Raw genomic sequence first — 27,392 nt, forward strand, 5'->3', positions numbered from 1 at the left:
TAATCAGTACTTGTCAGATATTTCTGCAGCTCCTTTAATGTTGCCGTTCTTCGTGATGTCACTGTGGTGCTCCATTTTCTCCACTTGTTGATGTTGGCCTTCGCGGTGTTCCACGGTACATCTAATGTTTTGGAAATTTTTTGTACCTCTCTCCTTATCGTTATTTTTCAACAGTGGGACCCTGTACAGGTTTTGTAAGCTCTTTGCAGATCATGGCTTCAGAGGTCAGATGAAACCATGAAGATGTGAAGAAAATTCTGCAGAAACAGCTGATCTTTGTTTGGGGTTAATTAGAATAATATCATTGATGACAGTTGTATGATAATTACTCTTGAACAAGAGATTGAATGTGATTGGTTCATTTTGAACACAGCCACATCCCCAAATATAAAAGGGTGTGCGCAATTATGCAGCCAGGTTGGTGTAAGTTTTTTATTTTTCCCTAAATTGTTTCTGATTGTTTTTCACTTAATTTTTATACATTGTAATTTCACATTGAGGGTTCTGATATGATTTATCTGTTTTGTTTTGTTTTTACATCACAAAAACCTGCCAGGGGTGTGTAGACATTTTGTATCCACTGTGTGTGTGTATATACATACAGTTGAGGTCAAAAGTTTACATCCCCCTTTCAAAATCTGCAAAATGTTTATTATTTTACCAAAATAAGAGGGATCATACAAAATGCATATTATTGTTTATTTAGTGCTGACCTGAATAAGATATTTCACATAAAAGATGTTTACATATAGTCCACAAGAGAAAATAATAGTTGAATTTATAAAAATGACCCCGTTCAAAAGTTTACATCCCCTTGATTCTTAATACTGTGTTGTTACCTGAATGATCCACAGCTGTGTTTTTTTGTTTACTGATAGTTGTTCATGAGTCCCTTGTTTGTCCTGAACAGTTAAACTGCCTGCTGTTCTTCAGAAAAATCCTTCAGGTCCCACAAATTCTTTGGTTTTCCAGCATTTTTTGTGTATTTGAACCCTTTCCAACAATGACTGTATGATTTTGAGATCCATCTTTTCACACTGAGGACAACTGAGGGACTCATATGCAACTATTACAGAGGGTTCAAATGCTCACATTTTGCAGATTCTGAAAGGGGGATGAAAACTTTTGACCTCAACTGTATAAATATATATCATCATCATACATATAATATAATATCCTCCCCCATAATCTGGCCCCCTTTGAAAAAAAAATTTGGACACCCCTGAATGTATCACATTGTCAGGAACTGTTAGGGTAAATTGTGCTTTCAGTCTTTAACAAGAACTTCCAAATGAGTGTATCACTTCCCTATTGACGTTTAAATATGGAAACTGATGTATATTTGTTTTGTTGCAGTTCTGCTTTGTGAGGATCAGTAGAAAAGGGAACTGAGTGTGATGCTGATTTGTGATCTGTGAGCACTGTGGCAATATCATGGCCTCGTGTAAGTACGCATTGGTGATTTTCAAACAATAACATGGAGTAAATAATTCACAGGATATTGAGACAATTTTTGACAGTTTATTTACTTGTAAAACCTTCTTTCTGCATGACATTAGAGCTTCTTAAAGTGTTAATGTATCTGATATTGCTTCAGATAAAATGTCCATCATCTGGGTTTGTTCTGCCGTTCTACTGAGTGGATTGGTTCTCACACAGGATCAAGCGCACTGGTCCACGAGTGAGATAAGCCAGTAAGATTCACTTATTTAAATCACTGTGCAGAGTGAAGATAAATGTCTTTCTGCTTATAGTTTGCATGTTTATACATTCTTTTGGTAATTAAGGGATCTTATTGTCGTAAAGGTGTTCTGCTTGGAACCCTCTTTAAAAGTTAAATGTACAGTTGTAGGGTTCATAAAACCATTAAAGGATCCCCCCAGAGGGGAAAAAACCCTTAATTGATCTAGATTTAAGCTTTTTAAGCTCTGGCCCACTTGTAAAACATTTTACTATGCAGCATATTTTAACATAAAACCTTTAATTCTACTGTTCTGAACATATGTAATGATACATACACTATTTCCTTAAAGATGTCTCATAAAGATATAGTTTTGCTACGTAAATACACACACTCCAAAAATGGCATGCAAATTTGAAAAAAAATCACATATTAAAAATTAACTGAAGTTTGCAGGTATCAAGTAAAAGTAAAATGAAAACATTACTGCTGAAAAAAAGTAATAAAAAGTCAAGATAATGTAACACTAAAGCAGTTGTGATTTACATCTAATATATTTCTAAAAACTGCCTTGAACACCTTGCATTAAATGGGTTAAATGTATATTTCAAAGACAGTTTTTAATGCAAAATGTCCATGTGCAGCTCTTGTAACTGGACTTGCATGCTCTTCACACTGCAGTGGCCAGGAAGCTTCTGTCTGGTGAGTCAAATAAAGCAGTGAAGATTGAAAAACAAATAAGTATATGTGTGTTTATCACAGAACAGTGACACTTTTATGGACATCTTGAAAATAGTTGTATGAAGTCTGTATTTTCATGTTTCTCCCCTGCCCACTGCTTTTCCACAGATCATCGACAATAAAAACATTTGCAGGATACCACAGAATATCCAGGAGTGGACCATCCATGGCCTTTGGTAAATATTTACAAAGGAAGAATCAATCAGTTCATGTATTTTTTTAAATTATGCAACATTGTTCAGTGAAATAATCACATTTACAACATGGCTGTAACAGAAATTTCACTAGCAAGTAGGAAAATACATCATCATACAAATACATACATCATACATAGTTCCTGTGAAAATACATCAGCCTTTCTTCTTGTGGTTCTTAAAGGCCTGTGAAGGATCATAACTGCTGTCCCTGTTGGCCAATATTTCATTCTCATCTTCAGGTAATCAGATACGCTAGACTTGAGAACAGACTGGTTTAAAAAAAACACAATTTCTTTTATTAAACTTTTGTTTTTTTCAGGAATTGGAGCCAGAACTCTCTCAGCTTTGGCCTTCATTAATAAAAACAAGGAGCAACTTCACATTCTGGTAAAGACGCCTGGTCTAACATAACACATCAGAAATGTGTACAAAGTCTCGCAGGATGTTTCTGTATATAACCTTATCGCTTGTGGCATATGGAATTAATATGCAACACTGGTGATGAGATGTTGAGTGTTTCTTGTCACTACGCCACTTTATGCAAGTATTATTGTTCTAAAATTGCAACGGGAAAGATTGCTTTGCAAAATAAATCTAAGCCTAATAAAAAATTAATGGATAAAATCAAATTTATTCAGCATAAGAAAAAAGCATATAATTATTGACATGGTAAAGGTGTCTGTAAGGAACTAACATGTCTTGTGGATGTTACATATATTAAATGTAATGTAACTGCATTAAATGTAATGGTTAAAAAGTATGACATGCCATTCATTAATAACTTAAAAAATAATAGAGGGCACATTTCTGTGGTATAAGAGGAATAACTTGGTATTGATTATTTTCCTAAAACAGCATATCCTGAAATGTTTTATTTTTACAAGTCACTTAAAAGGAGTCTATCTCGTTTAAGGACTGACTGGTTTTAATCTCTCATGGCTTTTGGCAGGAAAGAGGAATGGTTTAAACATGGAACATGTGCAGGCTGTGTGGAGAATATGGGCTCTCCATTTCTCTACTTCAAGACAGTTCTCAAGCTCCGGCAGCTCTTCGACGTTGATAAGTAGGTGTCATGTACCACATTACCACAGCGCACAGTTTGGTTCTGGATACAGCACTGGGAAGATGGACTTACAATATTAACTCTCATTTTGACTTCTAAATAGTGCTTTGGCAAATGCAGGCATTAAACCGTCCTGCAATGTTTCCTACAAGGTAAAATGACTGGTGCACTCATGACATTTCATATTCAGTGCAATAAAATAAAACCGCTCGACTGATGCGTTACTTTGTGATTTTAGTATGATGAACTGCATGGTGCACTGGATCCACTGCTTGGAGATAACTTTGTGTTACAGTGTGTGAAGGATGACAAGGTGAGTTAATAACGTCGATTATAGACTATTGTAGTGGACAGCATGGCAAGGACTTTAGTGACCTTGTGAATGGGTGCCTTGCAATTTTTAACCCCGCCCACACCCATATAGTGAATGGATTAAAAAATTTTTCATCCAGTTTAAGTCCAGTCAGTGTTTTGTGCAGTCCCGATGCTGCTTTCCATTGTGCTCAGATGTTTGTTTTTTTACGTCATCAGATTTAATCTTGATTTTTGGGGGAGCATGGATGGCTGCAGCAGAATGATGTGTATATACTATTCAAATAGTGGAATTTTAAAAGCAGTTAGACGATGTACATTGATTACTACAGCAATATGAGTGGCATTTGACATCTACTTTAAAACCAGAATATTTCAGAAAACCTTTCACAGTTTTCTAGTAATATTAACAAGGCTGTAAGTCAGCTGGACAGGACACATAATTAACAACATTCTGCACGCCTCCTCGTGTCAGCACTTCATTTATTACAGTTAGTCAGTAAATGACTCACCTGTATAACTGTAGTCCATCTCATAGCACTGAGACGGCTGTGGAATGTAGAATTCAATGCTTTATTAAAGAATAATTCATCTCTGTTGAGATGGAATAAACAAGCAGCTCTCTTCTCTGAATTTAGGAAAGAGAGGCATGGGTGCAGTTAAAGATCTACGTCTCTAAGAACGTGACTCTTGGATGCCAGATGGCAGAGGAACTCGAGAGCAGCAGGGTCACGAACACTTCCTACGGACACCCCTGCCCCACAAACACCACCATTTTCTACTTCCCTATAAACCATGAGCATCCAAAACAACCATGCACCTGAACACAGCATTAGTCAGTGCTTTCTCAGGTACTGACTAAGAGGATTTCATGCTATCCTGAGTAATCCGCTTATAACAGTTGCTGCAAAGCCACAATTTAAGACTGTAAAAGTAAGAATAGAGCATGTTCATGTAGCCACAGTAAATGGATCATGTTGAAAGAATTTCTAAAGCATTGCAAATTGCACAGTTTTTTTTATTGACATGGAATCCATTTGCCAGAAAGCAAGACATCAGTGATGATCTATAGCCACTAAAACACTGACTAATTAAAAAAAAAAAAAAATGCAAGTCATTTGAATTACCTCTTGATTTAACTCTATGATGGGACACAAAACCACAAATAATAATAATAATAAAAAAAATGTCCTGATGACCGTGATGCAGTTGTATAGAGTTCATTTGTTCACACTTCCAGTTTTCCAAGGAAGCGGAGATTGAGAATTTTGAGCTGCTCATCCAGTTCCATTCGGACGATGCCATCCTCTCCATCAATACTAAGCAGGACACCGGTGGCCTCTCTGTCTTCTCCCAAAATCACCTTCACCTACATGCCACATCCACACATTGTGCAATTAATATACATAATGCAAAAATGTTCTTTCGGTGCTTTGACACACACACAGCAGCTGTTATTTTTAGCCCTGTTCTGACATGATTTCATTTTACACAACCTAACCTAAATGTGGCAGAGGAAAGTCAGTGGTTCTCAAAGTGGGGTCCGCGAAGCTAAGTCAGAGGATCCATATTTTTTTCATTTAATTACAGTTGTTGGAAATCACAACCCACCAGATTACAAGATTATATTTATGAGATTATATAAAGAATATAAAAAGATTATATAACCCACAAGATATATTTATTATTAAGTTCTTATAGTTATTAGCCTGTTTGGCTGGTCAGTTGAATTGAATGGGTTTAATCAAAACTGCAATAACTCAAAGGGCAAGTCGGTCTGTAAATAATATCAACTTGGATCTAATGTGCTCTGTCAGTGCAAATTTTAGGAAAAAAAAGAAAGCTCTATTTAGCTTTAATAAATAATTGTACATTTGAATAATGTTCATAAATTCCACTCCAGTTTATTTTATGGTTGAAGGAGTCCCTGACTACAAAAAGCCTGAGAACCTCTGGCCTAAGTAAACCTGATAAATCAAACCATTGTAGCTTTTGCAGTGTGTTTGCACTATCTTTGGTGCCTATTAAAGCCAAAATAGGATGCTGAGAGAGAGTTTTCTGAGTGGCTGTTCAATCAGTACAGGCAAAGTCAAACAGACGCAAGCAAACAACAGTCACAAGAGCGCAAACAGACTAGGTTATTTATTGTTCTGCTCATCTATGCAGCAATTGCATGCAATAGAGGCTAACCGCATCTTTGGAAAAAATTCCAGTCTGGTTTTCCCAAAAAGCATAGCACAGAGACTGTTCTCTTCAGAGATTATTATAGTGGACAACATGACAAGGACTTTACTGTCCTAGTGAATGGCTGCCTTGCAATTTTTAACCCTGCACACACCCATATAGTGAATGGATTAAAATTTTTTCATCCAGTTTAAGTCCAGTCAGTGTTTTGTGCAGTCTCGATGCTGCTTTCCATTGTGCTCAGATGTTTGTTTTTTTTACATCATCAGATTTAATCTTGATTTTTGGGGGAACATGGATGGCTGCAGCAGACTGATGTGTATATACTATTCAAATAGGGGAATTTTAAAAGCAGTTAGACGATGTACATTGATTACTACAGCAATATGAGTGGCATTTGACATTTTCTTTTTTTGAAATCTACTTTAAAACCAGAATATTTCAGAAAACCTTTCACAGTTTTCTAGTAATACTAACAAGGCTGTAAGTCAGCTGGACAGGATAATTATATTAAGTCAGCTGGACACAATTATATTATATATATTATATGATTTTAATGCATGCTGACAGGGGAAATGCCTATTCTGCTATTATTAGACCTTAGTGCAGCCTTTGATACAAATGATCATGGTATGTTGATTAACAGGCTTAGTCAGTGGGTTGGTATTTTTGGGACTGCTCTTGATTTATTTTATTTATCTAATAGGAAATTCTTTGTTCCTATTGGGGATAAGGCGGCTTATTTCGGTGCCTTTACCTTGTTATTGGCCCTGATTGTAGTTCTAGGGAACTGCAAGTAGCCTTTGCCCTTTTTACATCTAAATGTGAAACCTTTTGCCCAAAATTTAGGCTTTATTTTTGACCCTTCTTTGAATTTTGTGATGCATACCAAGAAGCTAATTCAGACCTGCTTTCTGCATCTAAGAAATATTGCTAAGATTACATATGTATAGTCCTTTCTGGATATACAGAAACTGATCCATGTATTTGTATCATCAGGTCTTGCTTCCCTTAGTCAAGGATTTCTGGCTCGTCTCCAGTTAGACCAGAACAGAGCAGTTTGTGTTCTTATGAAGACTAAATGCAGGGAGCACATCAGGGAGTTCCAATCCTCGCCTCTGGTTACCAGTGAATTATAGGATTAAGTTTAAACAGCTGGTGCTCAAGTACCATGCATTACATGGAGATACTCCTGAAAATATTTTTGAATTGTTGGCCCCATGTAATGATGTGAGGTCTCGTAGGTCTTCCAACAAAGGCTCCTTGCTATTCCAAGGACAAAGTTAAGACGAAAGGGAGACTCGGCATTTGCTGTTCGTGCCCGTACACTTTAGAACAGTCTGCCTTCAGTGATTCACTGAGCATTTTTAAGAAACACCTTAACCATACCTGTCCTAAGTGTACTTTCATTCACTGGAGTTTTATTTGCTTTTTATTTACTTATTGACATTTATTCAGTAAGACTTATGATGGATTTGTAGTGCATATATATTATTTTTGTGTACATTTGTGGTTCATGTATCACGTATTGTGATGCACTTTGTAACTAAGGTTCAGAAAAGTGCTATACAAATAAACATTTAGTTATTTACTATCAGCTGACTAGCTACATTTCTGCAGTGAAATGGATAAACAGAGCACTTATGAGCAGAGTCCTAGTAGCGTGAAAATGGTAGATAGGCTAATTAATGTTAGCACTTGTCAAAATACTACTATAGGAACTTATACTGGTAGATAGCACACTATTTAATATATTATTTAGTATACTAGTATGCAATTTGGGACACAAGCTTTCTTTACCACAAGACCACAGTGTCCTGTATTTTTTCCTCTACATATATAGATTTCTGCCACATCCTGATATAGCAAGCCACTGCCTTTCACAGAGATGCTAAACATTTGTTCCAGCTGTCCCTCAGCTTATCAGTAATAGAAAGCAACTGTACCTTGTTGTTTTTGGTCGGAGTCACAGGCTCTAGGTGTTCACTCGAGATGCTGACCACTTTCTCTGTGTCCTGCAGATAGACTGAGCACATGCCACCCTGTTCGGAAAACACAAACCAAGTCCAGGAGATAAGTGCCTACTGCCACGCACAGCTTTTTGTTTTTGTTTTTTTAGAAACTCTTCTTTGTCACATGAGATAATGCAGCTCTAATATTCACACATTAAAGGATTCAACACTTGAACACAAATCTAAAAAGAATCTTCACTTTTATCTTAGCCCTTACGTAAACACAACATAAAACCTTTGCTATATTAAAAATGTAGCTTAGACAGCAAAGCTTTGTGGAGATTGTGAAGCTTTTTTTTTTTTTTTTTGCATGGTTATGTAAAAGACATCTTGCAATTCATATAAATCAGATCGGTTTGGATGAAAAGCAATTCACCATGCTGAAAGAAAGCATGGGGTCTGTTAATTGTATGGTAGTTACTCGTTCATTAACTATTACTATTACTATCACTCGCTGAACCGGTGCCTATTACTCTCAAAAATGAGAACCTGTCCAAATAGTAATGACCAAAATGCACTTTCAGTTTTGTGATGGTAAACCTTATGTTACCTACAGTGGATATAAAAAGTCTACACACCCCTATTAAAAGTGGATGTTTTTGTGCTGTAAAAAATGAAACCAACATAATTCATATCATCTCTTTTTCCACCTTTAACATTATAGAGGAACCGACAAAATTCAAGTGAAAAACAAATAGAAATGTTTTAGGGGGGAAAAGAGAAAAAAAAATTGTTGCAGAAGTGTGCACACCCTTTTAAAATGCGGCATGTGATTGTGCTCTGAATTAACTAATCACATTTATCATCAAGGACATGATTCTGCTTAACCCCGAATAAAAATAAGCTGTTTCTGTAGCACTTTGACATCTTTGTTATATCCAGCTGCTGAAGCCATGGTCTGCAAAGAGCTCACAAGCATGTACGAGATCTCATTGTTGAAAGGTGTCGAACAGGAGAGGGATACAAAATGTTTTTTCAAAACATTAGATGTTACCATGAAACACCATGAAGGCAATCAACAAGTGGAGAAAATGGAGCATTACCAGGAACAGGATATCTCTTCAAAATTGACAAAAATACAAGACGAAAACTTATCAGGAGACCGGGAGACCTACGGGAACATTAAAGGAGCTGCAGAAATAGTACTGTTCACTCCCTGCATGTGACAACGGTCTCTTGTATTCTTCAGATGTCTGGGCTATGAAGTAGGGTGGCTAGACGGAAGCCCTTTCTCTCGCTCTCTCTCTCTCTCTCTCTCTCTCTCACACACACACACACACACACACAAAAATCCAGGCCTGCCCAAATCATCCAAAACCATGTGGCACATTGCTTTATAGTCAGATGAGACCAAGGTATAACTTTTTGGGCATAATTTTAAAATATGTTTGGTACAAAAACCAGACCGCTTATCATTAAAAGAACATGAAGCATAGTGGTGGCATCATCATGCTATGGGGCCGCTTCTATTCAGCTGGGACTGGGGCTCCAGTCAAAACAGAGGAAACTCATGGATGGCTCCAAATACCAATCTATTTTGCCATATAACACACAGTCCTCCATTACACACCTGACAAAATAAAATTCCACCTTCCAGAATGATAATATCCACAAATCCAAGTCAACAAAGGAAGGGCTTCGAAAGAAGATCAATGTTTTGGAATGGCCCAGTCAGAGTCCAGATCTAAATCCTGACAGGGACCCTCGCAATTTGACCTGGAGATATTTTGCAAGAAAGGGTGGAAAAAACTCAGTCTCTTACCCAAAAAGATTGAGTGCTGTATTAACCCAAAGGTGCTTTAACAAAGTATTAGTTAAGGAGGGGGAACACTTATGCAACCAGGTTATTGTAAGGTTTCTTTATTTTTCTTTTTTCTATTTGTTTTTCAAATGAATTTGCATGATTTTTCTCATAAGGAAATCCAACACAAGCTCAAGGTGTCTGTCAGGGCCTGCACATAAAGTTGCATAAGGTTAGCTGAATAAAGTAATAATAGTCTTCAAAGGCAAATGTAGTGCAAGAGGGTTAAAATAACAATCAAAATAACATTTGAAAAAAAAAGAAAAAAAAAAAAAAAAAGACAAGAAGACAGCTTACAGTCACACTGCGGATGACGCCTGTCTGGTTGATGACTCCTCCATCCAGAAATGTGTCCTTGACACGCACCAAGATGTCTGTAGTAACCCAGTCACTGGAGGTCTGGTCAATGTTTGAGCCAGGGGTGTGAGGGTTGTAGCCGCCTGGGGATGGAGCCCCAGGAGTCATGGGGCTATAGCCTACCGGGCTGGGGCTCGGACTTGCCTAAAGGTCATACAGTTAACTATCATATTAATTTACACTTCATTTGTATAAAGCAGCCTATATGTAAGCAACAGACTACAAAAAGCTCAACCCAGATAAAGTGATGGTACCTGGTATGCCATGGGTGACGGTGTGGGGTGGTAGCTGGCCGGTGAGTGGGTGTTTTGGTAACCCACTGGACTTGGGGCCACCTGGTGATAACTTTGCGGACTGGGGCTAGGCTGGTAAGAGCCCTGTGGAGACGGTGCAGCATATGGAGAGTACTGGTCTGTATTGTACCTGCAGAACAATTATACACCCCAAGTTATGCTCCAAATCCATCAAATCAGGCCAGAATAAGTATGACCATGTACTAATGTAATAAATGTTCAGAAATCGTCTCACATTGCTGGAGTTCCAGGGGTCTGCGGATTGTATTGGGGATTGACTTGTGGAGAGGGCACTTCTGGATAGCCAGGGGTCTGAGGATTAGGCGTGCCTCCATAGCCCTGAGGAGACGGAGAGGGCTCATCATCATAGCTGAACTCATAATCCTCATCCGGCCTGTGCAGAAAAGAACATTAAGGCTAGGACAAACAGAAGCATTAAATCTAAATTAAACTGGCTTATAATGTATGCGAGTCCTTCTTTCTTGCCTTGATGGTGTGTTGGGATTGTTGGGGTCCCAAGCTCCACTCTGCCCAGGTGTCCGGCTTCCATCATGCAGCGGGGTCTGGGAGCCATAATGAGGTGTGCGGCTTCCTATAAGAAATCAGACTTCTGGAAAAAACAGCCCAAAATACAGCAAAGGGAGAAGCTTGAGTAATACCTCTTAATTGCTCTTACCATCATGGAGGGGTGTCTGGCTGCCATACATCGGGGTACGAGAGCCTGAACCGTACATGGGTGTCTGGGAACCATACATTGGAGTCCGACCGTGAGTGGAGGTCATTCCTCCGTGTCTCTTAGCACCACTGATTCATAAAAGAGAAAATACAATTTAAAAAAGTATTTTCATGTAATTTCATTAGAATATCTTTTGTCTGTGTTCTCTAGTCCTCAGTCATTTTTTGCACCTCCAAGAGCTCCGAGATGAAAATAAAAAAAAAACAAAAAAAAACAACATACACACTGGTCAGACGCTGGCGGTCCACAGAAATAGTCTGACAGGTTGAGTGCAGCTCTACTCTTGCTGTCGATTCTGTGGCATCTTTGACCACCCCAATGTAACCTGTACAAGGACAATAACCAGAGCCTTTAATCAAAAACATTTATGACTAGTTATTGTATTTTTTGACTGATGAGTTCCCACTAGGGAGGAAAAGCAAAAACAAATAAGTTTAAAGGTAAAATCAAAAGTTTTGGTAAATTATGTAACTCAGCGCAGGAATTTCTCTAATAAAAGTGTAGCATTATACACTATCTGAGCACTTTATTAGGAACACTATACTAATACTTGGCAGGGCCTCCCTTTGCGCTCAAAACAGCCTCAATTCTTTGTGGCATGGATTCCACAAGATGTTGAATACACTCCTTTGAGATTCTGGTCCATGTTGACATGCTCACATCATGCGATTCCTGCAGATTTTTCAGGAGCACTTTCATGCTGTGAATCTCCCGTTCTACCACATCCCAAAGGTGTTCTATTGGATTCAGATCTGGTGACTGGGAAGGTCACTGAAGAACATTAAACTCATTGTCATGTTCATGAAACCAGTTTCAGACGACTTGTTTTGTAACCTGCTGGAAGTAGCCATTAGAAGATGGGTAAATTGTGGCTATGAAAGAATGCACATGGTCAGCAACAACAATACTCAAATAGGCTGTGGCATTCAAGCAGTGATTGATTGGTACTAAGAGGTCTAAAGTGTGCCAAGAAAATATTCTATTACACCACCATGACACCACCTCCACCAGCCTGGACTGTTGACATAAGGCAGGTTGGGTCCATGGATTCATGCTGTTGGTGCCAAATTCTGACCCCACCATCTGTGTGCCTCAGCAGAAATCAAGATTCATCAGCCCAGGCTATGTTTTCCCAGTCTTCAGCCGTCCAGTTTTGGTGAGCCTGTGCCCACTGTAGGCTCAGCTTTCTGTTCTTGGCTGACAGAAGTGGAACCTGACGAGGTGTTCTGCTGTTGATGCTTTCTGAGATGCTTTTCTGCTCACCACGATTGTACAGAGTGGTTATCCGAGTTACTGTAGCCTTTCTGTCAGCTTGAACCAGGCTGGCCATTCTCCGTTGACCTCTCTCATCAACAGTGTTTTTCCACAAAACTGCCACTTGCTGGATATTTTACTTTATTGCACCATTCTGAGTAAACCCTAGAGACTGTTGTGCACGAAATAATCAGGAATCACGAAGAAATCACTGAGATCACATTTTTTCCCCCATTCTGATGGTTGAGGTGAACCTGAAGCTGCTGGCCTGTATTTGCATGATTTTATGCACTGCACTGCTGCCACACGATTGACTGATTAGATAATTGCATGAATGAATAGATGTACAGGTGTTCCTAATAAGGTGCTCAGTGAGTATATATATTATATAAATACTCTCCGAAAGTATTGGAACGGCAAGGCCAATTCTTTTGTTTTCGCTAGGCACTGAAGACATTTGGGTTTGAGATCAAAAGATGAATGTGAAACGAAAGATCAGAAATTCAGGTTTCATTCCCTGATATTTACATCGAGATGTGTTAAACAACTTAGAACTTGGCAACTTTGGTTGCAGACCATCCAATCTTTAGACGAGCAAAAGTATTGGAGTATCTTAAAGAGAATAACACTTCATATTTGAGTGCATCTCCCTTGTTGCACTAACTGCATCAAGCCACCAATGCACTGACATCAACAAATTGTTGCATTCTTCATTTGCGATGCTTTTCCAGGCTTGTACTGCAACTTCTTTTTTTTGTTTGGGGATTTCTCCATCCAGTCTCCTCTTCAGGAGGTGCAATTCATGCTCAATTGGGTTAAGGTCTGGTGATTGACTTGGCCAGTCTAAAACCTTCCAAATTTCTTTCCCCTGATGAAGTCCATCGTTGGCAGTGTGGTTTGGGTCATTGTCTTGCTGCAGTGTGATGTTCCTCCCAATTAGATTGGATGCATTTCTCTGTAAACTGGCAGACAGGGACTGCATGTGCTAGACACACAAACCACACAAGAGCCATCACCACACCTACCTTTGTATGGTCCTTGGGATATACGGACTGTCTGTCCAATCAGGTCATTATCTCGTCTTCCACGGCCACGGCCCATTCCACCGCCACCACCTCCTCTCTGCATTTGACCTGGAGGTGCAGATAACAGAATGTTGAAAATTTAAACAAATCACACAACATCCACCACTTGTTTTAGTATTTCATTTATAATTATTCTTGACATTGCTGAGGACAGAGCATCATTTACCCCCTCCTCCTGGGTGCATTGGACTGCTAATTCGAGGACTCATGGGAGCAAAACCTCCAACAGTGAAATTGGTCACATCTCTAGGCTGTAATATCAAAATAAAAACAGTCGTTTCTCTTATAAATGAATTTAGCATTAAATAGTCAGTACAACATTTGAAAGCTTATAGTAGGGTGGGGAGGGAAAGAAAAAAAGAAAAAAAGAAAAAAGAAAAAAAAAATTTCCACAGGCTGTATTGACATACTAACCTTTGAACCCCCAGCCAGCACAAGATGGCGTGTCTTACAGACAAACATGCCTCCATTTTCAACAAGCTTCTTACAGTGAAGGAAGGCAAACCCCCGGAAGAGATGCCGAATTTCTCCCTCTCGGCCCTGTCAAACACAAACATCAAGAACAAATCCCTTACAAATTTTTCAGATTAAATCTATTGTAGACCACCAAGTTAAAAGTTGGGAAACACTTTCATTTCAACATAAGCATTGCTTTATGCAAAACCTGTAAAACTGCCATAAAAAACACCCATGTTACAAGTTAGTTCCTGTAATTACTTACAACTGCGGTAAATCCCTGTTCCACACCTTTTTTCCTCAATATCGAATTAAGTGAGCAAGGAGCGTGGTTTGACATGTTACCAAGAAACCACAGAGTATAAACAACTCTGTCCTTAAGACTTTTCCATGGTAGAAACTACCAAGCCATTTATTTATTGTATTTATTATTTCCCTATTGTTTACTGTCTCTTTAGTTTATTATTTTGCAAGGGTTACGAGTGATTTGAAACTTTTAAACTGGCATTGCCATGTTTAAGCCATTTGTTCATACACCAGCGCATATAGGCACAACTCCAGACACAATTCTCACTACTTGTTGAACATTCTTGCCCTTTTCTAACCTACATTTATATAGAATTTTATATAGAATGCACAAGGTGAGCTGCTTCACAAGACCTCCATTTTGTTTTTTAGCACACAGTTTGGTTTTTCAATACAGTTCAATTCCAGAAGTGTTTATTCTACAGCCTTTGCTTTCAAGCAGAGTGGTACTATTCCTCCCCCGTGATTAATGACCATAGCTGCTCTGCCATGTGACCTCATGCACACTGTGCTGGAAAGGGGAGTGGGAAGAACATCTGAAAGCTATTATGTGACTGACTTTTAAAGTGAATCAAACACCTATGGATTTTAATCTACAAAAAAATGGTGGCTTAAGTTATCCATTACATTATACTGGTATGTACTTGTTCTGGTCTGCTGCTGGCATATTGAAGAACCATAATTAAATTCTAGGGGTGTTAATCTCCCTCTGCCAGACGATATGATAAACATTTCGATACACAGTATACAACTCAATACATATACAGTACAGTTAAACAAGAAATGATGTGATACACTTCAGTTCACTGCTGAAAAATGTTGTTCAGTTCACCACCAATACAATTTGGTTCAGGCTCCATACAATATGGCTCAGTAGTTTCTACCACTGAAAAGTGATAATTATGTAACCGTGATTATATTGTAACTGTTATTATTATTACTAATAATAAAGGTTACAAAATAATTTGACCTCAAAGATTTTGGATGCTATTCTTCAGTTCAGTGAGACATACTGAAATACACAAGCTGATCTTTGCTTACTGAATGTGGTCCATCTATGACTTTGACAATGTCCTTTACATGGATGTTGTTCTGCTCAGAGTCCAGGGCGACAGCAAAGCGATTGTCCTTTCGTCTATTCACTGCCTGGTGCCGCACCGTTAGCACCTTACCATGCATGTTAAGTACCTGGGAGAAGGTCCACATATTGCAGGATTAGAATCATAAAGCACCAAACATACTTTTACACACTTACAGATGTGATCTGAACCAGATGTGAGAACTCATTGTATGGACAGCCACTACCTGGAAGGTCTCTCTCTCCAGCCGGACAATGACGCCCACAGTTTGTGGATCCAGCTGTACCAGCTCCCCCCATTCATGCTGTCCTCCTGCATCCACCCCAGATGCAGTCTCTGAGCATAGCTGTAAGTCCCGAGGCAAGACCTTAAGCTACAACACACACAATAAGACAATCAAATTGCAGTATGCACTAGTGAGGTAAAATCTTATTATTGGTTGATCATGTGTTGAATAACATTATAAAATGATTGTACTGTGGTAAGTCTCTGAAATCTTATGTGATGCAAGGAACATTGTTAAACCAAGACTGATGTTCTTGAAGGTGTTGTGAAGCACCTCACCTCGTGCATTGTGAGATCAGAGAAGAGAATGACAAAGTTTTCTTCAACACGAACAATAAGACCCGTGTCGCCTTCATAACGTCCGGCAATGACCTTCACATGGTCGCCCATACGAAAATACTTCCTCAACTCATGAGCTGGAAACTCTAGAGGGTCCTGAAGACAAAAAAAATGAACTCTATAAGGCCAAGGTTTTCAACTTTAGAGATTTTCCTACTGTGTTGAAAGTATAGTAATGTTAATAAATTGGGTAGTCCTAAAACAACAACAATTACTAATAACATATTAATAACAATAATAATAAGGTTTTTACAAATTAATTCAGTGTAACAGTTTTATATAGTAATGTCTGAAATGATAAAGTGCCTTATCCAGGGGAAAAAAAAATCATTCAGAAATGTGGGAAAGACATAAGTCAACAAGTCTTGGCAATATATACAGGAGTTATATTAAAGACATTGTGATCCATCTGTGTGCATGTACCTTCAGGTCCTCATGCTTGGGCATGATTGTTATCTTGTTCCCATCTACACTGAGAATTTTTCCCTGAAGGTTGATCAGCTCACCCTCACACACCTCCACATTGTCCCCAGCCTGGAGGTTGTGCTCTCGCTCCTTGCCTGTAGTGATCGATCAATAACTTAACACATTAATCCAAATCATCATCTCTGTCTGGCCCACACATTCCTAAAGCATAATTCAGACCTGTTGTTTCTGTCACCACTTCCAGGTCAATGCCCTCAGGCTGATCCTCAAACTTCTCCAGTTCAGAAAGAGTTGGTTTAATGCCATCTGTGATCTACAGAAAAACAACTGAAATCAACTGCTCATCACTGGATCATCTGTAAATATGGCCAGGGCTGGAATAAGACGGCTCTTACCACAGCAGACATGGCAAAGCTTTTAAACAGGAAGCCTTTGCGACTATATCGGTTGCCTTCAAATATCATAAAATCACCATCATGGCTAACTTCCCCTCCAAGTGACCTACAGAGAATGAGTTATTGTAAATTATATTACTAAACAAAAAACACAAATACATTACAGCATCACTGAGAACACAGGAACCAAGAAATGCTCTTACAGAGACACTTCATTCTCTCTTACCTGATCTTCTCAGCATCAAAGAGTCTTTGCGGTGGTCTCTTGAACTTTTTTCTCTTTGCAAACCAGTCTTTCTGTGAGAATGGTGAGCGATAAAATAGGCTTTAGGTCAGAAAACTCTTTTGCTCAAATTATGATAGCATATGACAACTCTTACCATGCTCATCCTTGCTTTAATTCGATCCAAGTCAATTCGAGGAATCATTTTCAGTGATATTGTATTTTGGCTTGGTTCCACATAGTCAACCTAAAACATAAACTTCATGAATAGCTAAAAACAACATAAACAAAAAGCATTCTGCTAAGTTTACTTGGTGGTGGAGGAGTCCCTGTCTCCTTTTAAGCATAAACAGAGTCTAGCTGTGCTACATTCACACAATCGCGAGCTTAAGCAACCCACCTGCGCGATATCATCTTTGTACAAGCCTCTTTTAAGCCGGACCCAGGATTTAGGTTTAAGATTTGTAACTTCTTTCACCACTTTGAGGACATCAGTCATCTCCTTAATGGGCACCATTTGCTGGTTCCAGTAGCCCATTCGCAGGTTTCCAACTCCTTCGATGGCAGCTTTGACATGGGTCTGCTTATATGCCTCAATATAGATATATCCCTTCACATGCTCAGGAGCCACTACTGATTTAATCTGAAGTGGCTGTGTTGAGATAGAAAGGGAACAGGAAGGTAAAATTAGATGATATTCTAAACAAGCATACTCAGACACAAAAAAACGTGCAACGAAAGTGCACAAACACCATAAACACAAACTGATTAGTAACACATACATCAAAAAAACCTTATTATAAATATTTATCACTAAACACTGCAGGGTATTAATGAATAGCTTACTGTGTCAGTGCACTGGTAGGCAATGAATTTTCTCATCAACGCAATGGCAGTTGCTCTCTCCTCACCGATCTACACAGAAATATTAACATAAATTAGACATACGCAGTGCAATAACCTTTTTTAATTTCGTAATTCAATGCATAATCTGAGCCTGCACATACCTTACATTTGACGGTCCACAAATTTGGATCCCTGAAATACAGCGAATTTTGTCACATGGAACAAAGAGTGTTTTCTGCATTCTACATTTGGAACTTCATTACAGTTGATAAGGTATATCCATAAACTAAAACCTACTTGACACCAGGGAGCAACTGTTGCTGAGTGATGTCATCAGAAAGATCCTCTGATCCTCCATAGAAACTGGAAGCAAAAAAAGGAAAAGTGTTAAACACACTATATGACCAGAAAAAAAAAACACTGCCTACTCAAAAAGAACTACTGATTAATAGATGACATACTGTTCTCCTCCGGAAGACTTGGCATATTTCCTCATATAGTACTCTCCCAGGGCTTCCTCTCTGGAATCTCTACAGATGGGGAAAAAAAAACAATGTTAATTGATCCAACAAGCCTGGCGTCTCTTCCTGACAGGAGAAATCACAAGTGTGGGCACATTTGCTCACTCATACCGCCAAAGGTTCTGCAGTCTGCGGGAACCTGAATGATCCTCATCCAGAGCTACAGGATCGAGGTTAGAAACTGGATAAAGGGAAAAAGAAACTGATTAGGAAAAAAGAGAATGCTTTCAACCTTGAACCTATATCCACCTTACTTTCAGCCCACTGTCAGCCACTTCTGGCTATTCAAGCTGGCTAGATGGTTTCATCTCAGCAGCTAATTACATTAGTATTAAAGCTAATTTAACTGGTATTCTACTTGTGGAAGTGTTGAGTGAATGGCTGAGTTAGCTAACTGCTACTAACGATAGGTAATTTATCAAGCTGTTGTCAGGACCAGTGACTAGAGGTGTGTGTGGAACTGTTTTTTTTTTCCCCTGAACCCCATACAAACCAACTCCCAAAGGAATTCAGACCAATCTTGATCACTCCCACAGTTATTACTTTTTGCACCAGCCCATGATACGCTTAGATGCTCTCTTTGTTAAAATGTAAACAAATTAGAAAACCACTATGACCCTGACCAGGATAAAGCAGTTACTGATGATGAATGAATGCAAGCAGTTAAAGCAGCACCTGCATGGGCACCATATATGCCTTAATGTTAATTAACTTTTTGTCCTGCAAGCTTCATATCTGTTCATATTATACTGATTAATACAAAACAATACATCCTAGTACTTACTTTACAGATTTCAAAATAAGGTGGAATGGTTAAAATTAGGCTTGTGCAATATTGGTTTTTTAATTTTTAAAATATTGTGATAAAGAATGTAATCGCCCAGAACCAACAAAAAGCATTTCAACCATTTCAAGTTTAAGGAGAGCAGGGGAAGCGTAAACATCATCAGCTGTGCAGTCTGGAGCTTCGGCAATTATGAAAGCCAGATAGCGGGTTTTTTGATGATTCTGCATCAATGTGCATTAAATCTTTATTTATTTATTTATTTATATATTTATATATACACACACATATACACACATACATACATACATACATACACACATATAAATAAATAAATAAATAAAACGGGATTTTCAAAGTAGTCTTACAAATCAGCTGTCTAATGTGTACTTGGCTGACATTTTCACTGTTGATGCTGCTCAAACTTTTCTTTTCTCTGCAATGACCGGCCAGGAGGAAACCAGGAGAAAACAACTCGAGCAACAGGGATGCCTCCACCACCACCAAGTCAAGTCCTTCTTGTTACTACTTTGTTTGCCAGAACTACCCTTAAAATATACTTCAAATGTCAAGGAAGCAATTCAAAATAAACTAATTCAGACATTTGACCTTGCTGTGGCCTTGATCCTTTTGGGTTAATTCCCAAAACTAACCAGTTCGTCTGTTGGTTACAGTGATAATTCCGTATAAATCCTACAAACATTCAACCACTCGTTCTTGAGATATTGAGCGATAATCGACAATTTCAGACGAACACATAAAAACAGCAATTTTAATAACTTTCAAATTATCATCATCACCATTAAAATTGTTTGTAAAGTGTTCATTGTAGGCCTATTTAATTTTTCTGGGTCAAAATCTTCCCCCCATTTCTCTTTCTGCAGAAACCCAAAAGTGCTGTTTTTGACCATTAGAGGCCAAAATTTTTTCAGTGCTGTCCCTAACAAATATAGTTAACTGATGTTAAATATACTTGTCTAATGTTAGCTAAATCAGCATTAGACAACACTGATGGATTTTATTTCAGATTAATAAACTTAAACAATTTTCTATTTCCTGTGACAGAAAGCGAGGGCGCCCATGTAAGTCGAGAGCATGCGAGTTTGGAAGAAGGGGGCAGGGCTTCAGGGAGAATACTGGAGAGTTCAAAACACCTGCATTAATCAATCCAAATTAATGTGCGCCTCATCTCCCATTTTACTGGGGTGAAAAAGACTCCATTTTTGGCATTTCTGGAACAAGTGTCACTTGACATCTCAGCGTATTATTGTTTAGGGATGACAATATTATTGTTATATCCTGTTATAGATATGTTATTATATCGCACAAGCCTAATTTACAATAAACATTCAACTGATCGAGTTAACTTAGATCTTAAATTATGAGGAACTACAGACCTTGGATGTAAAAAAGGTATCAAAAAAGTAAAGATTCTTCATGTGAGTTGACAGACTGGATGCATTTATAATTACAGTAGTGAAACACATACCTTCAGCCTCCTCTGCTTGAGTCCAGCGGAGATTTGTAGAAGGAGGAACATGAGCCATAATACAATTTCATGTGCATACAGCAATTGCAGGCAAGGGCACAGATACATACACAAAAATAAACCAAAGAAAAAAAGGAAATAGAAAAAAAAAAATCATCAATAATGAGCAGGCACTGAATGGTATTTATTTTAGAGATGGAGATCATGCCAGTGTCCTTGTTAGTTGATGCAATAAGCATGAGAGTTCACTAAATTCACTACATTTATTTAACCAAAGGAGCAATTTCAGGCAAACGATCACAGTTGGTTTCCCTTGTGAACTTACCAACTTTTTTTAACATTCCTAACATTCAGAAAGTTAAAAGTTATTCATCATAATCAGAACTACATAAAGTTAAATGTAAACTATTTCTAGAAACCAGAGAGAAAAGCCAAAACATGTATTTGCCATCCATGCTCCTTAACTAGAATGTGTGCAAATTGAACATTAGCAAAACAACTGCATGACAAGTGTTATACGAGCCACATAGTATGGGTATGAATTTGATCAAATATGGGAATTGTGAGAATTAAGTCAATTAGACAAAGAAAACAGAAAGATCAGAGAAATCTGGAGTTGGTTTACCGTTAACTGAAGAAGGCATGCACAAGAGATAAAGAATTATGAGCACAGGGAATACAATCAAATAAACTAGCACCAGTTAAATCATGTTAGATAAACACTTTAGTGAATTTGCTGTAGTTAAAACTTGCTTGCTAACATTGTACACTGGTCTGTAACATGCCTTTTTTATCCCTAATCAATTAATTGCACCAGTACTAGCAGTAACTAGTACTACTAGAAGTAATTTAACACATCCCAGCATTTACATATACAGGTGCTGGTCATATAATTAGAATATCATCAAAAAGTTGATTTATTTCACTAATTTCATTCAAAAAGTGAAACTTGTATAATGTATACATTCATTCCACACAGACTGATATATTTCAAGTGTTTTAATTTTGATGATTATAACTGACAACTAATGAAAACCCCAAATTCAGTATCTCAGAAAATTAGAATAATACTCAAGACCAATACAAAGAAAGGATTTTTAGAAATCTTGGCCAACTGAAAAGTATGAACATGAAAAGTATGAGCATGTACAGCACTCAATACTTAGTTGGGGCTCCTTTTGCCTGAATTACTGCAGCAATGCGGCGTGGCATGGAGTCGATCAGTCTGTGGCACTGCTCAGGTGTTATGAGAGCCCAGGTTGCTCTGATAGTGGCCTTCAGCTCTTCTGCATTGTTGGGTCTGGCATATCGCATCTTCCTCTTCACAATACCCCATACATTTTCTATGGGGTTAAGGTCAGGCGAGTTTGCTGGCCAATTAAGAACAGGGATACCATGGTCCTTAAACCAGGTACTGGTAGCTTTGGCACTGTGTGCAGGTGGAAAATGAAAGGTTGGAAAATGAAATCTGCATCTCCATAAAGTTGGTCAGCAGCAGGAAGCATGAAGTGCTCTAAAACTTCCTGGTATACGGCTGCGTTGACCTTGGACCTCAGAAAACACAGTGGACCAACACCAGCAGATGACATGGCACCCCAAACCATCACTGACAGTGGAAACTTTACACTGGACCTCAAGCAATGTGGATTCTGTGCCTCTCCTCTCTTCCTCCAGACTCTGGGACCCTGATTTCCAAAGGAAATGCAAAATTTACTTTCATCAGAGAACATAACTTTGGACCACTCAGCAGCAGTCCAGTCCTTTTTGTCTTTAGCCCAGGCGAGACGCTTCTGACGCTGTCTGTTGTTCAAGAGTGGCTTGACACAAGGAATGCGACAGCTGAAACCCATGTCTTGCATACGTCTGTGCGTAGTGGTTCCTGAAGCACTGACTCCAGCTGCAGTCCACTCTTTGTGAATCTCCCCCACATTTTTGAATGGGTTTTGTTTCACAATCCTCTCCAGGGTGCAGTTATCCCTATTGCTTGTACACTTTTTTCTACCACATCTTTTCCTTTCCTTCGCCTCTCTATTAATGTGCTTAGACATAGAGCTCTGTGAACAGCCAGCCTCTTTTGCAATGAGCTTTTGTGTCTTGCCCTCCTTGTGCAAGGCGTCAATGGTCGTCTTTTGGACAACTGTCAAGTCAGCAGTCTTTCCCATGATTGTGTATCCTACAGAACTAGACGGAGAGACCATTTAAAGGCCTTTGCAGGTGTTTTGAGTTTATTAGCTGATTAGAGTGTGGCACTGGGTGTCTTCAATATTGAACCTTTTCACAATATTCTAATTTTCTGAGATACTGAATTTGGAGTTTTCATTAGTTGTCAGTTATAATCATCAAAATTAAAAGAAATAAACACTTGAAATATATCAGTCTGTGTGGAATGAATGTATACATTATACAAGTTTCACTTTTTGAATGGAATTAGTGAAATAAATCAACTTTTTGATGATATTCTAATTATATGACCAGCACCTGTACACCTACAAATCTTAATACAGTAACACAAACTATTTTATCTAAAAACAAACCAATTATTATCATTAGGAGATACTTTGTGAAAAGCTCACCTTTCTCCAAAATATCCTCAGCTCCTTCCTCCCACTGATCTTCATCTTCATACTCATCATCAACATCTAATCACAGGACAGAAAAACAGCCATAAATTAGGACAAAAACAAATGACTCTTTATATTGAAAAGTGCTCAAAACCAGATGTTAGATTTGGTGAAGTTTTACCAGCTTCATCTAAGATAAAGCCTCCATGACGAGGCTTCTTCCTAGGACGGTCATCATCCTCTTCCTCTTCTTCATCATACTCCTCTTCATCTTCCTCTAAGTCCTCCCCCTCTTCTTCAGCTTTGTCACTACCAGCAACACTTCCCTGCCCTTCATCCTCCTGAAAGGTATATTCCATTCTCATTAAGAAAAACTTAAAACCGTACTTTTATCATTTAATGAGTTGTATTACATTATCAATATATATCTTTAAAGTAATGTAGTGTCATGTTTAAATTATACAGTAGACAGTATTACACTTTGGCTACTGTTTTAAAGGAACTTGTATGCTCACAAGCAATAACAGAGAGACCAAGCTCACAACAGATAAACATCTTTCTTACTTGTAAACACTGAATAAGTCTAGCGTTAAGAACATATGGCAGCACTGTTTAATTTCACATCCGTATGGAAATTTCAAATTCAGTTAAATCTGACAAATCAAATTAAAGAAAAAGAAAGCGTCTCAGTAAGGTGTTAGGCCTTTGGCATGGATTCTATAAATCTCTGAAACTGTAATGGAGTGATGAACACCATTCTTCCAAAAGATATTCCCTCAGTTGGTGATTTGAGATGGTGGTGGAGAGTGCTCTCTCACACACTGCTCTACAATTCTTCCAGAGGTGTTTAATTAGTTTGAGAGCTGGTGACTATGAAGGCTATAGAATGAGATTTAATTAATCTGAACTTTTCTTTTGCATACATTATTTTAATTACAGCAATAATTTGAGGTGGACTCATTTCATGCATGAATATATTTGTGTCCATAAATTTCTACTCATTCTCATAGTTATTCTTTATGATAATCTATGTAATACGAAGTAAAAGACCTACTCTGGCAAATTGCTTGTTTCAAAAGCTTTTTAACAAAGTGTATTTTATGGTGTTATATTGTAAATATTATGGTACATTTGTAAATTATACTGGGCTTTAAAATCTGTATACAGGGTTTGGAAGGAGCATAGTTTGTGTTTGGGATGGTTTAAATGTACAGTGGGCTAACACTGTCTGTGACTTTGAACCATGTGTTTATTAAAAGAAAAAGAAAAAAAAAAGAAAAAGGGGACGATTTATATCACCAGTAGCCACACTAGGTACAGGAGCTCATGTGTGTGGCAGTCTGGGAAAATCCCCTAGCTGTCACTGTGGCAATATTGTGGAAAAATGCCATTAAGACTAAGGAAAATCAGGTTTTAAGCAAAATTTTGTTTTTATTTTAAGAAAACAATAATACATATATACCAAAATAATGTGGAAATATATTTATTTAGGCAACTTTCTTTAAACAGTCTGTCTATAGAGGTTTAAAAGTGTGCTTTTCATTTGATTTGATTATGTTCTTGGAAAATTACATGCTGTAGCAATACAAAATCCTAATCAGTTCAATTTGTAATCAGATATCAGCTGTCAAGATGTCTGTGTTGCTCCTGCACCATCACATACTCGTCAAAACACAGAATTAGGGCTGCACAATATATCAACAGTATTGAAATATCGCAAATGTAAAAAATCACAGTATGCATATCGCAAAGGCTTGCGATAACTGAATTCAGTTTTAGGGCGACGCAGATAGCAGAGAATTAGCAGAGAAACATATGTTGGTTATGCCACTTTCAGTTTTTAAATATATAAATATAATTTATGATTTTACACATTTATAGCATTATCGTACCGCATATCACATTGTTCTTCAATGTCAGCCCTACACAGAATACAGCTTAAACACTCTGAACAGACAACAGCGTTTGCCCCATCACTGGGAGATCACGGGTCTATATCCTGATGATGCCACAGCATGGCAAATGACCAAATTGGGGGAAATAGGCTAAAAATAAATCTTAAGTCAAGATAAGTCAAGTGAACGGACAACAATAAGGCTCACGTTTAAATGCCATGAGTGACTTTTACCTCAGCTGTTTTATCTCAGACAGAGACTGATGTGGATGATGCTGATAATCAATGTGATAACTCATTTCCCATGGTAAGCTTGTAAATCTTTAAAGATTTGACAGTAATAATGATGATTTTCCCATAAGTAGGCCTGGCTGTAAGTGTAGAGATATGCAGAGAATGCTTTTTTTTTTCCCTTTTCACTTTTGCGGGTAAAGAGTAAGCAGAATTTAAAAAAAAAATGCTCTGATTTTACTTCTGGTTGAGATACAGTGCAACCAGCAATAAGGGAAAGTTATTTCAGTACATGAGGTTCAGAATATGGTGTATATATAGAAGAAAATTTGACCATATGAAGGGTTTTCCCAGGCTGCCACACATATTTTCCTCAACGTTTGCTTCTTATAATCTAAAAGACAAGGATCCATTTTCACTGTGTAGCAACTTTAATGCCTTTACTTCATTCTCCTCAGCCTCGACCTCCTCAGCCTCACTGCTCCTCTCGCTCTGGTTGTCTGAGAAGTCGCTGTCCTCACTGTCAGACATCACTGTGCTTCACCTGCTCTCTCACACACACACACACACAGAGAGAGACAGACAGAGAGACAGACAGAGAGACAGACAGAGAGGAGGGAGAGAGAAATGAGTGCACTGGCAAAACAAAAAACTACCAGGTAAGAGATAATAAATCTGAACTCCTGTAGTCATGACTCTAAAGACTAACACTTAGCTCTAAAAACCTGTTTCACCTCTGTGAGCTTGAGGATAGCAGTTAGCTAACGACAAAAGAGAAGGGTTTAGCAGAAGAAGAATAAACAAGAATAAGAATAAGCACTTGACAGGAATGAAGAATAAACACTTGACAACATAAATTAGCTTGCGTTCACACGAATAAACAAATTTAGCTAAATGGAGACGTTGCGCCAAGCAGCCATGTTAGCTAACAGTAATCTAGTGGCTAGTTAGCATATTTGCTACCTAGTGAAACGCCATCTTTCAAATAAAACATACATGAAAGAATAGTGCACGTCAAATTATTTGCAGTTGTAGCTTTATGGTGATTTTTTAAAATAATAATTTAGAAATAATTTCTCTATCATTCGTCAAGCTGAAACCAACCGACACACTCTATCTGTTAGCGTTAGCGGGATTTAATAGCCAGCTGTTGTAGCAGTGTTCACTAGCAGCTCACTTTTAAACACTATGTGCTGCATTTGAAAACATTCACTTATTATTAAAGCAAGAGACTTACCTTTGGATGTAAACAACGTTAATAAAGAAACAAGCAAAGATGCAGATTATAAGTATGATTGGTTTTAAACAGCTCCGGTCGCGCTAAGAAAACTGCGGCTGTTTTCACTGAACAGCCTCCTCACACAGATTCTGCTTCCGTTTCCGTTTCCGGCTCTCACAGAGGAACAGCGCCGCCGCATGTCCTGGAGAAACACCACGCCCATACACCGATCAGCCATACCATTAAAACCAGCTGCCTAGTATTGTGTAGGTCCTCACTGTGCCGCAAAAACAGCTCTGACCCGTCGAGGAATGGACTCCACTAGATCCCTGAAGGTGTGCTGTGGTATCTGGCACCAAGACATTAGCAGCAGATCCTTTAAGTCCTGTAGGTTGCGAGGTGGGGCCTCGGTGGATCTGACTTGTTTGTCCAGCACATCCCACAGATGCTCAGTTGGATTGAGATCTGGGGAGTTTGGAGTCCAAGTCAACACCTTGAACTCTGTCGTCTTCCTCAAGCCATTCCTGGACAATTTTTACAGTGTGTCAGGGCGCATTATCCTGCAGAAAGAGGTCACTTCCATTAGGGAATACCGTTGCCATGAAGGGGTGTACCTGGTCTG

The 27,392-nt window shown here is 38.4% G+C and overlaps 2 protein-coding genes across 4 annotated transcripts; one reads left to right on the top strand and one right to left on the bottom strand.

Moving 5' to 3' along the window:
- The first annotated feature begins 1,255 nt into the window (after positions 1 to 1,255).
- rnaset2l (ribonuclease T2, like) lies at positions 1,256 to 5,198 on the top strand. Its single transcript, XM_026924112.3, has 10 exons — positions 1,256 to 1,444; positions 1,598 to 1,694; positions 2,326 to 2,383; positions 2,531 to 2,598; positions 2,801 to 2,858; positions 2,939 to 3,006; positions 3,569 to 3,682; positions 3,786 to 3,834; positions 3,921 to 3,995; positions 4,633 to 5,198. Exons 1-10 carry the CDS (start codon positions 1,435 to 1,437, stop codon positions 4,816 to 4,818), a joined length of 783 nt encoding a protein of 260 aa, XP_026779913.3. The 5' UTR covers positions 1,256 to 1,434; the 3' UTR covers positions 4,819 to 5,198.
- On the bottom strand, positions 4,992 to 26,960 carry supt5h (SPT5 homolog, DSIF elongation factor subunit). Of its 3 annotated transcripts, none has more exons than XM_026924111.3 (30): positions 26,789 to 26,960; positions 25,996 to 26,095; positions 23,608 to 23,767; positions 23,439 to 23,504; positions 20,866 to 20,877; positions 18,704 to 18,773; positions 18,533 to 18,601; positions 18,369 to 18,434; positions 18,233 to 18,263; positions 18,072 to 18,140; positions 17,626 to 17,877; positions 17,383 to 17,472; positions 17,229 to 17,299; positions 17,003 to 17,108; positions 16,827 to 16,920; positions 16,605 to 16,741; positions 16,122 to 16,277; positions 15,784 to 15,930; positions 15,520 to 15,666; positions 14,131 to 14,256; positions 13,883 to 13,967; positions 13,657 to 13,764; positions 11,600 to 11,702; positions 11,318 to 11,445; positions 11,128 to 11,233; positions 10,877 to 11,035; positions 10,603 to 10,771; positions 10,289 to 10,492; positions 8,125 to 8,220; positions 4,992 to 5,363 (listed from the first exon to the last, which is right to left on the bottom strand). In XM_026924111.3, exons 2-30 carry the CDS (start codon positions 26,080 to 26,082, stop codon positions 5,223 to 5,225), a joined length of 3,255 nt encoding a protein of 1,084 aa, XP_026779912.1. In that variant the 5' UTR covers positions 26,083 to 26,095; positions 26,789 to 26,960; the 3' UTR covers positions 4,992 to 5,222. The 3 variants fall into 3 exon arrangements, with proteins under 3 accessions (XP_026779912.1, XP_026779911.1, XP_053095851.1); XM_026924110.3 differs by having other exon boundaries at positions 20,866 to 20,880; XM_053239876.1 differs by lacking the exon at positions 20,866 to 20,877.
- Positions 26,961 to 27,392: the final 432 nt, after the last annotated feature.

Source organism: Pangasianodon hypophthalmus, chromosome 14 (genome assembly GCF_027358585.1).
Source record: "Pangasianodon hypophthalmus isolate fPanHyp1 chromosome 14, fPanHyp1.pri, whole genome shotgun sequence".
Taxonomy (NCBI): Eukaryota; Metazoa; Chordata; class Actinopteri; order Siluriformes; family Pangasiidae; genus Pangasianodon; species Pangasianodon hypophthalmus.

Coding starts and splice junctions, on each gene's coding strand:
- rnaset2l (XM_026924112.3), top strand. Junction 2,384..2,530: donor GGCCAGGAAGCTTCTGTCTG/GTGAGTCAAATA, acceptor GCTTTTCCACAG/ATCATCGACAATAAAAACAT. Junction 3,835..3,920: donor CCTGCAATGTTTCCTACAAG/GTAAAATGACTG, acceptor TTGTGATTTTAG/TATGATGAACTGCATGGTGC.
- supt5h (XM_026924110.3), bottom strand. CDS start 26,082: ATGTCTGACAGTGAGGACAGCGACTTCTCAGACAACCAGAGCGAGAGG. Junction 14,257..15,519: donor TCATAGATGGACCACATTCA/GTAAGCAAAGAT, acceptor TGTGTTTGACAG/GGCCGAGAGGGAGAAATTCG. Junction 11,446..11,599: donor CGCCAGCGTCTGACCAGTGT/GTATGTTGTTTT, acceptor TTTATGAATCAG/TGGTGCTAAGAGACACGGAG.